Source organism: Capricornis sumatraensis, chromosome 3 (genome assembly GCF_032405125.1).
Source record: "Capricornis sumatraensis isolate serow.1 chromosome 3, serow.2, whole genome shotgun sequence".
NCBI lineage: Eukaryota > Metazoa > Chordata > Mammalia > Artiodactyla > Bovidae > Capricornis > Capricornis sumatraensis.
In genome coordinates, this window is record NC_091071.1 from 66,468,364 (window position 1) to 66,480,187 (window position 11,824).

General features: G+C 42.0%; 1 protein-coding gene across 2 annotated transcripts in view; it reads left to right on the forward strand.

Moving 5' to 3' along the window:
- Nucleotides 1-11,233, forward strand: part of CHN1 (chimerin 1) — an 87,898-nt gene extending 76,665 nt beyond the window's left edge. For both annotated transcript variants that reach the window (XM_068967818.1, XM_068967817.1), the window contains 3 exons: nucleotides 943-1,080; nucleotides 8,939-9,044; nucleotides 10,454-11,233. In XM_068967818.1, the coding sequence (XP_068823919.1) occupies nucleotides 943-1,080; nucleotides 8,939-9,044; nucleotides 10,454-10,625 (416 nt within the window). In that variant the 3' untranslated portion in view covers nucleotides 10,626-11,233. The remainder of the gene's footprint in view (nucleotides 1-942; nucleotides 1,081-8,938; nucleotides 9,045-10,453) is intronic.
- Nucleotides 11,234-11,824: the final 591 nt, after the last annotated feature.

Consider the following 11,824-nt stretch of genomic DNA (forward strand, 5'->3'; position numbering starts at 1 on the left):
GTAAATACCAAGGAGTATGATTGCTGGATTATGTGGTAAGTGTTTGTTTAGCTTTGCAAGCACCTGCCTGCTTTCTGAAGTGGCAGCTCCTCTTTGTATTTCTGCCAGCAACCAGCGAGAGTTCCCGGGGCTCCCCATCCTTGTCAGCATTTGGTGATGTCGGTGTTCCGGGTTATAGCCATTCTAATAGCTCTGTAGGGAAGAGGCTGCTTTTTCAACCTTAGAAATCTATTATAAGCCAAGCGGAAGAAAAGAAATTAGTATAAGATCTAGCTCAGAGTAGAAACTAATTAAATCTTTAGTAGATGAAAATTGAGCTGTTTTAACAGAGTACTAAGTGCAGGGGAGAGCAGAAGGGGTCACCCTGAAAGAAGGACAGCTTTCCTTAAAAGAGTGTTAAGGCCCAGCAAGTTTAAAATATTCCTGTGTTTTGTAATTTCTTCTCTTGTTGTCGCAACACTCTAGAGTTTTTGTTTTGCTTCTTTCCCTTCTCAATAATTCTCCTAACCCCAGGGCTCAGGCAAGATCGAACATTATGGGAACCCAGGGTGAATTGAAGGTGGCCTTTTGTGCTGGGTCTTTTATAAGTTGGGAGGACTTCAGTTGTTATTTTTCACATTCTCTATGTTTATTTTAAAAAGAAAGAAAAAGTTACCCCACAGTATTCCTCTAGGAATTCTCATGAAATTTTAAAATATTTCTGTTAACCTCAGTCATCTTCTACTATCCCCCTCCATCATAAATCGTGGAAGAATAAATAACTTTAGAATAAAAAATTCAGGTTGTCGTCCACAGAAAAAAATACACGTGTATCAGCACAGTGAATTTGATGTTTAAAACTGAAGCATTATGAATCTTTAAAAACAGTGTACAGAAATGTTATTTGGTAAAAGTGCTATGAATCCAGATATTTACTTTTGTTTCTTTTAACATCCTTCAAAGATGGTGAGAAAGCAGATATTTCTGTGAACATGTATGAAGATATCAACATTATCACTGGTGCGCTGAAACTGTACTTCAGGGATTTGCCAATTCCACTCATCACATATGATGCCTACCCTAAGTTTATCGAGTCCGCCAGTAAGTATGAAGGCATGCGCTTGTAACCTGACAAATTGTCTCTTCTAGGTAATCACATCTCCTGTTTTTTTTCCTCTGAGTATATTGAATGCATTTTATGGAATATTTCTCCCTGGCCTCTCTCCGTGGCTAATGTACTCACAAGAATTTTGAACTCTTCTCTAACATAGATTATTTATGACTTCTACCTTCAGAAGCATCTTTGTAATGTGTAACCTTTCCTTTCCAAAGTAAGGCTTACACCAGTTCTCCTAGACATGAACAGTAGTTTTATAAAGTAAAATAAAAATAACTAGAAAAACAAAATTGAAAAAATATCAACTATCTGTTGTTAGATTCAGCAAACACAAAGATTACTCTGTCAGACTGCTATAAAATATATAAATTCTTACCTTCAGTTTCTGTCCTTATCCTGTGACACGCCAGTAACAGTTTGCAGACTGGCTCAGGTTCATAGATTATACTTTAAAAAGCTCTGTTTTAGAGCAAATGTTAAGAAATAAAAGTTTTAAAAACTTAACTTTTAAAAAGTTAAAAAATAAGCTCTAGTTAAGATGAAAATGAGAAAAAGCAAAGGCTCATTTGCCAAATTTTATTTATGGTGCAAAAATCATACCTGTAGTTCACACTTGTTTTTTTTTAAAAGAAAGGAATTCTTAACAGATTTTTAAGTGTTGGCATTACCTTTTTTTTTTTTTTTTCTGAAAAGATAGGCTATTTCCGTCGTTTGCTCTCTCTCTTAAAAACCATATGTTGTCTTGATCTTTACATAATAACATCACTTCCTTAGTAACACTGATTTGCTTTCTGATTTTGGAATTTCATGAAGTACAAACTTTCTTTGTTCTAATTTTCAGTTTCCCTTCAGAGCTCGTGTTGAGAATTTTTGTGGTTAGTTCCATGGAGCCCTGATTCCTCGCGGGTCAGTTCAAGCTCTCATGTAGAGACAGCTGTGAGAATTGCACTGATTTTTTTATAAGCATTCATGTTAGAAGCCACAAGACTCTATCTCTTCCATGGGAATTCAGGATGGGTTCAGGGCAGATCATGAAAACTGTCTGAAGGCGCTTATGGGTTCTTGTTTGGTGGGGCACAGGTTTCCTCCCAGAGAGAGAAATCACATAACCGCTAATCTGGAAAGCACTTGGCACACACCTGTGCCATGAAGGGCTGCTCAGACCTCGGTCTACCCCAGTCCCCCGGACAGCACGGGGGCTCCACTGCACAGCGTTTCTGTCCCCATGTGGCTTGGGAGTAACACTGAAATGTGACTAGCCTGTGGGCATCCAGTTAGCAAGGACAGAGCCAGGTTCAAACCCCAGTTCTGAATGCTGCTGCATAACCCCTTTATCTACTTAGAAGAAAAATCTAAGCTCTCCGTATGGATTTTAAGGCCTTTCACCCCTTACTCCCAAATTACCTCACTACCTTTCCCCATATCCACCCAAGCTACTGAGGACAGTCTCCCATCTTTATTATTCTTCCAAAGCATTTGTCACCATTCTTGGGTTTGTGTCTGAAACAGCCCTCCTATTCAGCGAAGTCAGCAAGCTCTCTTATGTCACCCCTCAGAGAGCTCTTGAAAGCACATCGTAAGAAACTTCCCTTAATCAAGGTAGAAAATCCATTTCCCTCTAATATAAGACTGCTGTGTGACACCAAAAACCCTGGCATAATGTTTACATACAATATACATGTTTACATGTTTGATACTGGTGTCAAAGAGTTTGTGGAACAATGTGTCCTTATGACATGTCTTTCCTGGTAGTAGAATCTGTTTCTTTCTTCAGACTCATAGATAGAGCCTTTCTCTTTCTGTAATGATAGATAAGGAAAATGAGAGAAGCTAAGATGTATAGGACATATTCAGTGCCAGAAATGGTGCAGGGCACTTTACACCCATGATGCTGTTTTAGAAGAAATGAGACGTTATAGGTATAATTGTCCACGGTCACATGGCAAAAGGGGGTTGCCCTGACATTCAGATTCACATCTGTCTGACCTCAAAGCGCTGGCCCTCTTCCCTCTGCACACTGCCTGGCTTCCCTCAGGGAACAGGGAACAGAAGGATTAAGAGGAGGAGGAAGACAAGAGGGAAGGGGTGGAACCCCTTTCAAACAGAGCACAGAGCTAACTCACCCTTCGCGATGAGCTTTTTTGTGTCTCAGCCATTGAAACAACCGGGGACCAGGTTCTTCAGGTCTCGGGTATCTCTGGCATTTACTAGAAGCCCTTGCCAATAGCAACCACAGCAATAAAGTCAGAGTTCTTGTTAAAGCTTTCCCCTGCAACAGGTGTTTGAATGCTGCTCTGGCAGCCTTCCCTAGAGAAGCTGCTGGTTGAAAGCTGGAAAGGAGTGGTTACAGAAAATGAGAAAAGGATTCAAGGATGGAGAAGGCCAGGGCATCCCAACCAAAGGCTTGAAGAGCTTCATAACCCTTCATTCATAATCCACTGTTAACTCTCTTATGAACCAACTTGAAGCCTTGGTCTCCTTGGTGAAGAATCGGTACCCTACAAAACAGAGGCCATGCTCAGTAACCCAGCACGCATCACAGTGGAAAGAGCACTGCCACAGCTGAGCTCTGGGTCAGGCTGAATGGCAAGACCATCTCCTGGCCAAGGAGTCTAAGAGCTCTTCCCAGAAGATCTCAGAAAAGTTACATGACTCAGTATCTAACTGTGAGTGAGTCAGAGAGAGAAAACCCAGGGTTCTTTGTCCTCAGCGATTTAAAATGTGCTGAAGCGAAGTCTGGAAAGAGAGCTTGCTGAGTTTCCCCGTCAGCTGTGCCACTGATTCACCCCTTTTGCTTGCCTAAGTTTTCTTCTTCTTGGATTTGGATTTCTCTGAAGAATCAGACAGTACTTTCATTCAGAGAGCTTGTTAAGTAGGCCTGATACATGCCCAGAGTGCTCACTTCCTGCCCCCACAGCGTCCACACCCACACCCCCAAATCCTCCAGACTCTTCCAGGACCTCTCAGCTGCAGGCCACCTTTCTCCCTTCGAGTCGCCTCACACACAGATGGGCCTCGTTCACAGCCTCATTCCTTCCTGCCAAGGTTATAGTTATCTCTGGTCTTCCCTACTCCCTCAGGTGGAGGGGTCCTCTCCTGTTTGTATCACCGCAGTGCCCAGTTACATAAAGGTTTAGTTGCTAAGTCATGTCCGACTCTTGCGACCCTGTGGACTCTGGCCCACCAGGCTTCTCTGTCCATGGAATTTTCCAGGCAAGAAGCATACTGGAGTGGGTTGCCATTTCCTTCTCCAGGGGATCTTCCTGACCCAGGGATCAAACTCGAGTCTCCTGCATTGCGAGTGATCTCCTCCATTGCAGGCAGATTCTTTACCAACTGAGCCACCAGGGGAAGCCCAAAATAATAGTGCTCAAAAACATTTGTTGAATGAGTAAACACAATTTTATACTAAGAACCATAGTATCTTAGCATTTTTGGATAATCTAAGGGGTCGTGTAACTGGACTTCTTTCTCCAACACATTCTTTTTTGTTGTTGTTTGGGTTTGTTTTTTTCAACTTTTTATTTTGTATTGAGGTATAGCCAATCAACAGTGTTGTGGTAATTTCAGGTGAACAGCGAAGGGACTTAGCCATACATATATATGTATCCATTCTCCCCCAAACTTGTCTCCCATCTCGGTTGCCACATGATACTGAGGAGAATTCCATGTTCTGTAGAGTAGGTCCTTGTTGGCTATCCATTTGAAATACAGCAGCATCAACACATGCTCTTTTAAATACCCTGTAACTACAGGAACGACTTACCTGGTGGTTTAGTGGTAAAGAATCTGCCTGCCAAGTGGTAGACAATTAAACAACAAAAAAAAGCTAAGATCACTACTTCTCCAGGCGGCCCGTCCACTGGTAGACAGATGTCCACTGACAGGCGCCAGGAATCTGCCTGCTTTTAACTCCCCGCCGTGGGTGGTGATCCCAGTGTCCCCCTCTCCCACATGCAAGTCTTTCATATACTTCAACAGCTAATGGTGACCTTCCATCTCTGAGTACATTCTGCTGTATCTGTCTCACTCTTAAATCATGCTGTGGTTTTCTTGGGGCTAAAGGTTTGCATTCTCTGAAAAATTGATCATGGGTAAGATGTTCAAGCTGGTTTTAGAAAAGGCAGAGGAACCAGAGATCAAATTGCCAACATCCGCTGGATCATGGAAAAAGCAAGAGAGTTCCAGAAAAACATCTATTTCTGCTTTATTGACTATGCCAAAGCCTTTGACTGTGTGGATCACAATCAACTGTGAAAAATTCTGAAAGAGATGGGAATACCAGACCACCTGACCTGCCTCTTGAGAAATCTGTATGCAGGCCAGGAAGCAACAGTTAGAACTGCACATGGAACAACAGACTGGTTCCAAATAGGAAAAGGAGTATGTCAAGGCTGTATATTGTCACCCTGCTTATTTAACTTATATGCAGAGTACATCATGAGAAACGCTGGACTAGAAGAAACACAAGCTGGAATCAAGATTGCCGGAAGAAATATCAATAACCTCCGATGTGCAGACGACACCACCCTATGGCAGAAAGTGAAGAGGAGCTAAAAAGCCTCTTGATGAAAGTGAAAGAGGAGAGTGAAAAAGTTGGCTTAAAGCTCAACATTCAGAAAACAAAGATCATGGCACCTGGTCCCATCACTCCATGGGAAATAGATATGGAAACAGTGTCAGACTTTATTTTGGGGGGCTCCAAAATCACTGCAGATGGTGATTGCAGCCATGAAATTAAAAGACGCTTAGTCCTTGGAAGAAAAGTTATGAGCAACCTATATAGCATATTCAAAAGCAGAGACATTACTTTGCCGACTAAGGTCCGTCTAGTCAAGGCTATGGTTTTTCCAGTGGTCATGTGTGGATGTGAGAGTTGGACTGTGAAGAAGGCTGAGCACCAAAGAATTGATGCTTTTGAACTGTGGTGTTGAAAACTCTTGAGAGTTCCTTGGACTGCAAGGAGATCCAACCAGTGCATTCTAAAGGAGATCAACCCGGGGATTTCTTTGGAAGGAATGATGCTAAAGCTGAAACTGCAGTACTTTGGCCACCTCATGCAAAGAGTTGACTCATTGGAGAAGGCTTTGATGCTGGGAGGGATTGGGGGCAGGAGGAGAAGGGGACAACAGAGGATGAGATGGCTGGATGGCATCACTGACTCAATGGACGTGAGTCTGAGTGAACTCCGGGAGTTGGTGATGGACAGGGAGGCCTGGCGTGCTGTGATTCATGGGGTCGCAAAGAGTCGGACACAACTGAGCAACTGAACTAACTGAACTGAAGACTTAAGGAAAAAAAGAGAAATTAATTCTAGAGAAGAATCTTGGTCAATTTAATATCAGTATATTCAATTGCATTTTGCCATTTGTTCCCAAATTTATATTTCTGGTGTGGCCCTCTCCCTAAACCCCAGATCAGTCTATAGTCAGCACGTTCATTTGGCTATCTGAAAGACATCTCAAAAGCCATTCTTGATCTTTCCCCCAAACCTCATCCACCTGTGATCTTCCCCATCTCAGTTAATTGAGGCTCCACCCTTCCAGTTGCCTAAGCCCAGATTTTGGCCCATTCTTGATTCTTCTCTTTTTCATACATCCCTCATCAGAAAATCCTCTGGACTCTGCCCTCAAAATATGCCCAGAATTCAGCAACTTCTTATCACCTTTGCTGCACCACCTGGTCATTCCTCACCTGGGTGTGTGTGATTATGACCTGAACCATCTTTCCGGTTTTACTCTTGCCATTCCATAGCCTGTTCCCTACATGGCAGCCAGAGGAGTGATGTGGAAAATGTATGTCAGGTCATGACCCTCCCTCGTGTAGAAGCTTCCTGTTTCTCTCTGTAAATGCTGTGCTCTTAAACTAGCCCCAGCCCATGCCGTGATGAAGCGCCTTCTTACCTCTCTGACGTCACCCCCTTCTTCTCCCCTCCTTGCTTTGGCTCCTGCAGCCACACTCGGTTCCTCGCTTTTCCTCAAACGTTGCAGGCACACTGTCCCCTCAGGCCCTTTGCACGGCTGTTTCTTTGCAAGGCTTCTCTCTGCATGGAACCATCTTCACCCAGATCTCCATGGAGTTCATTCCCTTGCTCCCTCCAAGTCTGTACTCAAGACCTTTTTCTCATTAAGGCCTATCCTGACCATCCCATGTAATACTGCCCCCTCTCAGCCCTCCCAGTGTTTCTTATCCTGCTGATTTTTTCCATAGGAATCATTCTAATCTCGTAAAAAGTCTAAGATAGGCTATTCATTGTTTATCGTCTGTTGCCTCCAGTAGAAAGTAAGCTGTCTGTGAGCAGGGAATTTTGCTTGTTTGCTAGGCCACCAACACTGTCCTTAATTTCATACTATCTCAGGATTCTCCTTATAAAGATTAGCTGTAGAAGTTAAAATTTTTTTCAATTTCCAGAATACTGTAGTTTCAAATTAATTAGTCCAATCATAAAATCTATAGCCAAGTAAAAACTAAATAGTAGTTTTCTGTAGTAAATGGAATTTTCTTCTCTTAGTTCTAGAAATTCAATGATTGAATTTCAGTATCTGAGGTGTTACAGCTATTATGAATTGGCACTTTGAACCTTGAAGTCCCAAGGTTCAAAGGCTATGCATTGTTTATTATAGCAAAAGGCAAACAACACATCTTTTATTGCTGAGAAATGAACCAAGAACTGTGAGGAAACTTTGGGCAGAAATTGTAAAACGGCTTAAGTTTCTTTGAATTAAAAAACTTTAATAAGTGTAAAGTTTACCACATCTGCTCTGCCAATCCTAGAAACTTTTCAGATTGATCTTATATTAGTTTTTACCTGACTCCAGTACATTGCCATTGAATTAGCTTTATAAATTAGAAGGGATTCTTGGGCTTGTGTCTTAAACGTTACATTCTGGTTAGATGTGGACTTCCAGCATTTCAAGGCTGCTAGCCAACATTTGGCAGAGAAGGCAATGGCACCCCACTCCAGTACTCTTGCCTGGAAAATCCCATGGGCGGAGGAGCCTGATGGGCTGCAGTCCATGGGGTCGCTAAGAGTCAGACACACTGAGCGACTTCACTTTCACTTTTCACTTTCATGCGTTAGAGAAGGAAATGGCAACCTACTCCAGTATTCTTGCCTGGAGAATCCCAGGGACGGGGGAGCCTGGTGGGCTGCCGTCTATGGGGGTCACACAGAGTCGGACACGACTGAAGAGACTTAGCAGCAGCAGCCAGCATTTAAAGGCATTTGCCCTGACACCCAACATTTAAAGGTGCCCCATCTTCCTCATGTTTGGGTTGAAGCAGGAATGTGCTGTGGTTCTCATTTTGAGAACACAGAATTCCAAAGATATCTGTTGTTTCTGAATATGGAAGTAACTGATGGATTAAATGCACTCTGTGACCTGAAAGGAATGTGACTTTTTGGCCAACAGAGAACTAAAATGTCTAAATGAAGATGCTGAAAGGAGATTTTCGAAATATCGTGAACGGTGCAGCGTGGCTTCAGTGTGTCTGCAGTGCTCGAAGATGGCCTCGTTTGCATACGTGTTTTTATCCTTGCATACATGTCTCTGAGTTTTTTAAAGTTACAGCCTATACATCCAATTTTCATAGTTAACAGACCCCAGGACCCTCAAGTTGAAAACACTGGGTACCCTCCCCAGAAGTCCAAGGAAATGGACTTGCCACATGGGCACTAACCTTTCGGAAGTCTGAGACTTGAACCTTCAAAATTATTTTCCAAAGCCATGGGCAGTGACCTTGTCAGTTTCAGAAGATCACCACAAGAATAGAATTAAATGAGCCATTTGCACCAGTTGTCTGTTAAAGTTTCTCTCCTTGGTATTCATCTTGCTGTTACAGAAATTATGGATCCTGATGAGCAATTAGAAACCCTTCACGAAGCACTGAAACTGCTGCCGCCTGCTCACTGCGAAACCCTCCGGTACCTCATGGCGCATCTGAAGAGGCAAGTTTCCAACTTGGAATATACTTGTACCACATCCAGATGTTACGAATCAAATGAAAGCAAAGGTGAAAAAGAGGTCAGGTGATCTGCCGTAGAATGAATAAATACATAGCTATCTTGTCTCCTGGTGTGAAATCACATGTTGAAAAGGAAGGCTAAAAATATTCTGTAGTATAATATGGTATGCAGACTTGATTCTTTCATAAATGGAACTGCAGTTCCAGTATATGTTTGCAGACGTATTAGAAATACCAATATTCTGCCAAGGACATGCATTAATTTTTGTGGAAAGGGAAAAGGTTGCAGCTATATAAAGACACTATCATTAATATAATAAAGCAAGAATGAAGCAACTTGCAAGAAAGCTCAGTTTTCTTATGTCTTGCTCCAAAATAGGCACTTCAGACTTACTATTTTAGATTATTGAATTAATGTTGCCAGCACTGAAACCTGCTGTAAAAAGTGATGGAGTAAAGAAAGGGGTAAAGAGAGGAGTGGAAAATAAAATATTTCAGTTACTTCTGGTTTAATGTTTTAAAGTGATGGATGGTGAGGTAGCTTTATTTCCCGGCTCGGTCACCCTGCATCTCTCCCAGATGAAGCAAAGTTTCCAAAACTATATGACCAAATTTTAGTACTTTTAGGGTTCCCTGATGTAAGACCAATCAGAAGTAAACAAGCAAAAAAACTCAGCAGCACTTGACATCTACTTTGTACACCTTTAGGTCCAAGTTACCCAAAAGTGAATATTTAACTCATGGTGCTTTCAGAGACTCTATGTGCTCTCCATCTTTAGAAGCACCATAAGTTAAAACTTTTAATATGCTTATAACTTTACTTACAAATTCAAGTTTGCTGCATATGTGGATGCAGTTAAAAACTCCACATTAAAACAAAGAAATAACTCTCAGATTATGGTCTCTGTGCCCTTGCTGTAGCAATAAAAATTATAAAAATACTTAACACTGCCTGATGAGGTTGCTTACTCTGAGCCGTTTCCTATTAATATCACTACCGCTCTCCCCCTAGATACTCAACTATTCAGCTTGCAAAAAACTCTCTATAGGAAACAAGATCTCACCAAAGTGGAGGGAGAGCTGATGGGTCATCAAGATGACCCAGCCCCTTCCCTGCAGCTCTGGGCCGTGGCCGGAGAATCCACAAATAGAACAGAACCCACCCAGCCCAGCACTTCCACTCTGGCTTCAGCTCCAGGGGTCACCAGAAATGTAAATTATTCCTGTCATTTACTTTAAGGAGAGTCAGTACTTTGAAGCTGAGAAATAACCTAGCAGAAGGGTTGATCAGTGGACACAACCCACTTTGAATCTTGTTTTTGTTTTAGCGCTCCAGCACAACAAAGACCCCCCATGCCCTACATGAAGTCATCCTCCCTTGTATCTTTTCAGAGTCACCCTCCACGAAAAGGAGAATCTGATGAACGCAGAGAACCTTGGGATTGTTTTCGGCCCGACACTCATGAGATCTCCAGAACTAGACGCCATGGCTGCCCTGAACGATATACGATATCAGAGACTGGTGGTGGAGCTGCTTATCAAAAACGAAGACATTTTATTTTAAATTTTTAGCTTGAAGGAAAAAGGAAATGTTTTACAGATGAAGGAATGTTTTATAGTAATTTAATTGGCTCTTATAGCTGAATTATTTCTTGGTTAGAAGTTTGGGCATATAACCAGATTAAAATGAAGGAACCTCCCATTGTTTTCGTAGCACCGCTCAGCTGTCCTTGTAAACAGTGAACACACGCTTTCCAGTTCTAGTAATCCTGGGTGTTTATCATGTTCAGAGAAACTCAAGCTATTGCATGATTAGCCCCCTGTTTGGCAAGGGAACCCCATACAAAGGAGACACCAAGCCTGCACCGCCCCTTCATCCTGGGTCGCCTGTGGTTGTAACTCAGCATGTTTCGCAGAGTAGATCTGTCGTGACTTTGCTTTTGGGTCCTATGTCATTGGTTTCTGATGCTTCTATACACATGCACACAAATGGAGAAAACAGTTCCTCTGGCTGCTGCATTGCCCTAGACTATAACATATGCCTACTTTTCTCAAATGCTTCATGTCTGGTTTCTCTTTGTTCTTCTCTAACATAGTACTTTCTTTCCAGCAAAAGCAAAATGTGTTTTCAGATTTGTTACTTTAGTAAATTATCTCTACCAATAAAAAAAACGTACAACACAGAGCATTTTGTTAAATTATTATTGGTCTTCAGTTGTAATTTTGTGTTTCTATCTGGCATGCATTTATTAATTTATTAAATTTGGCTTTTAGAAATAAAAAATATTGATAGCTTACTGTTTTCTCATGACTGATCATATGTGGGAAAATGTGTTTGACCATTTATTTAATACTGAGTATTCCCTGCCACCTCTTTTGTTTACCACTGAAAGTAAGCATTGAACGCTCCTTAAAAAAGGTAATTTAAAACTGCTTAGAAATAGAATACCCACTCATGGAGTTATTTCTCTTCTTGCATACTCTGGCAGAAATCTAGAATATTTTCTCAACTTTTTTGGGGAGTGGGAAGGGCAGGTAGGAGTTCATTCTAGAGCCATCACAAAAAGAAAAATGGGCTAAAACAAAAAACAAAACACCCTGACTTTCTAAACACTTGGTTTTTCAGCAATGCATGATGCTGACATGCCATTGAGCTGCCACTACCTGAGAGGAGTCTCAGGTAGCAGCCTGACGATGGGGAACGGGGGTCGGCACCACACAGCACTGGGGAACCCAGGCAACAGGCCTGCTGCTGCCACCAGA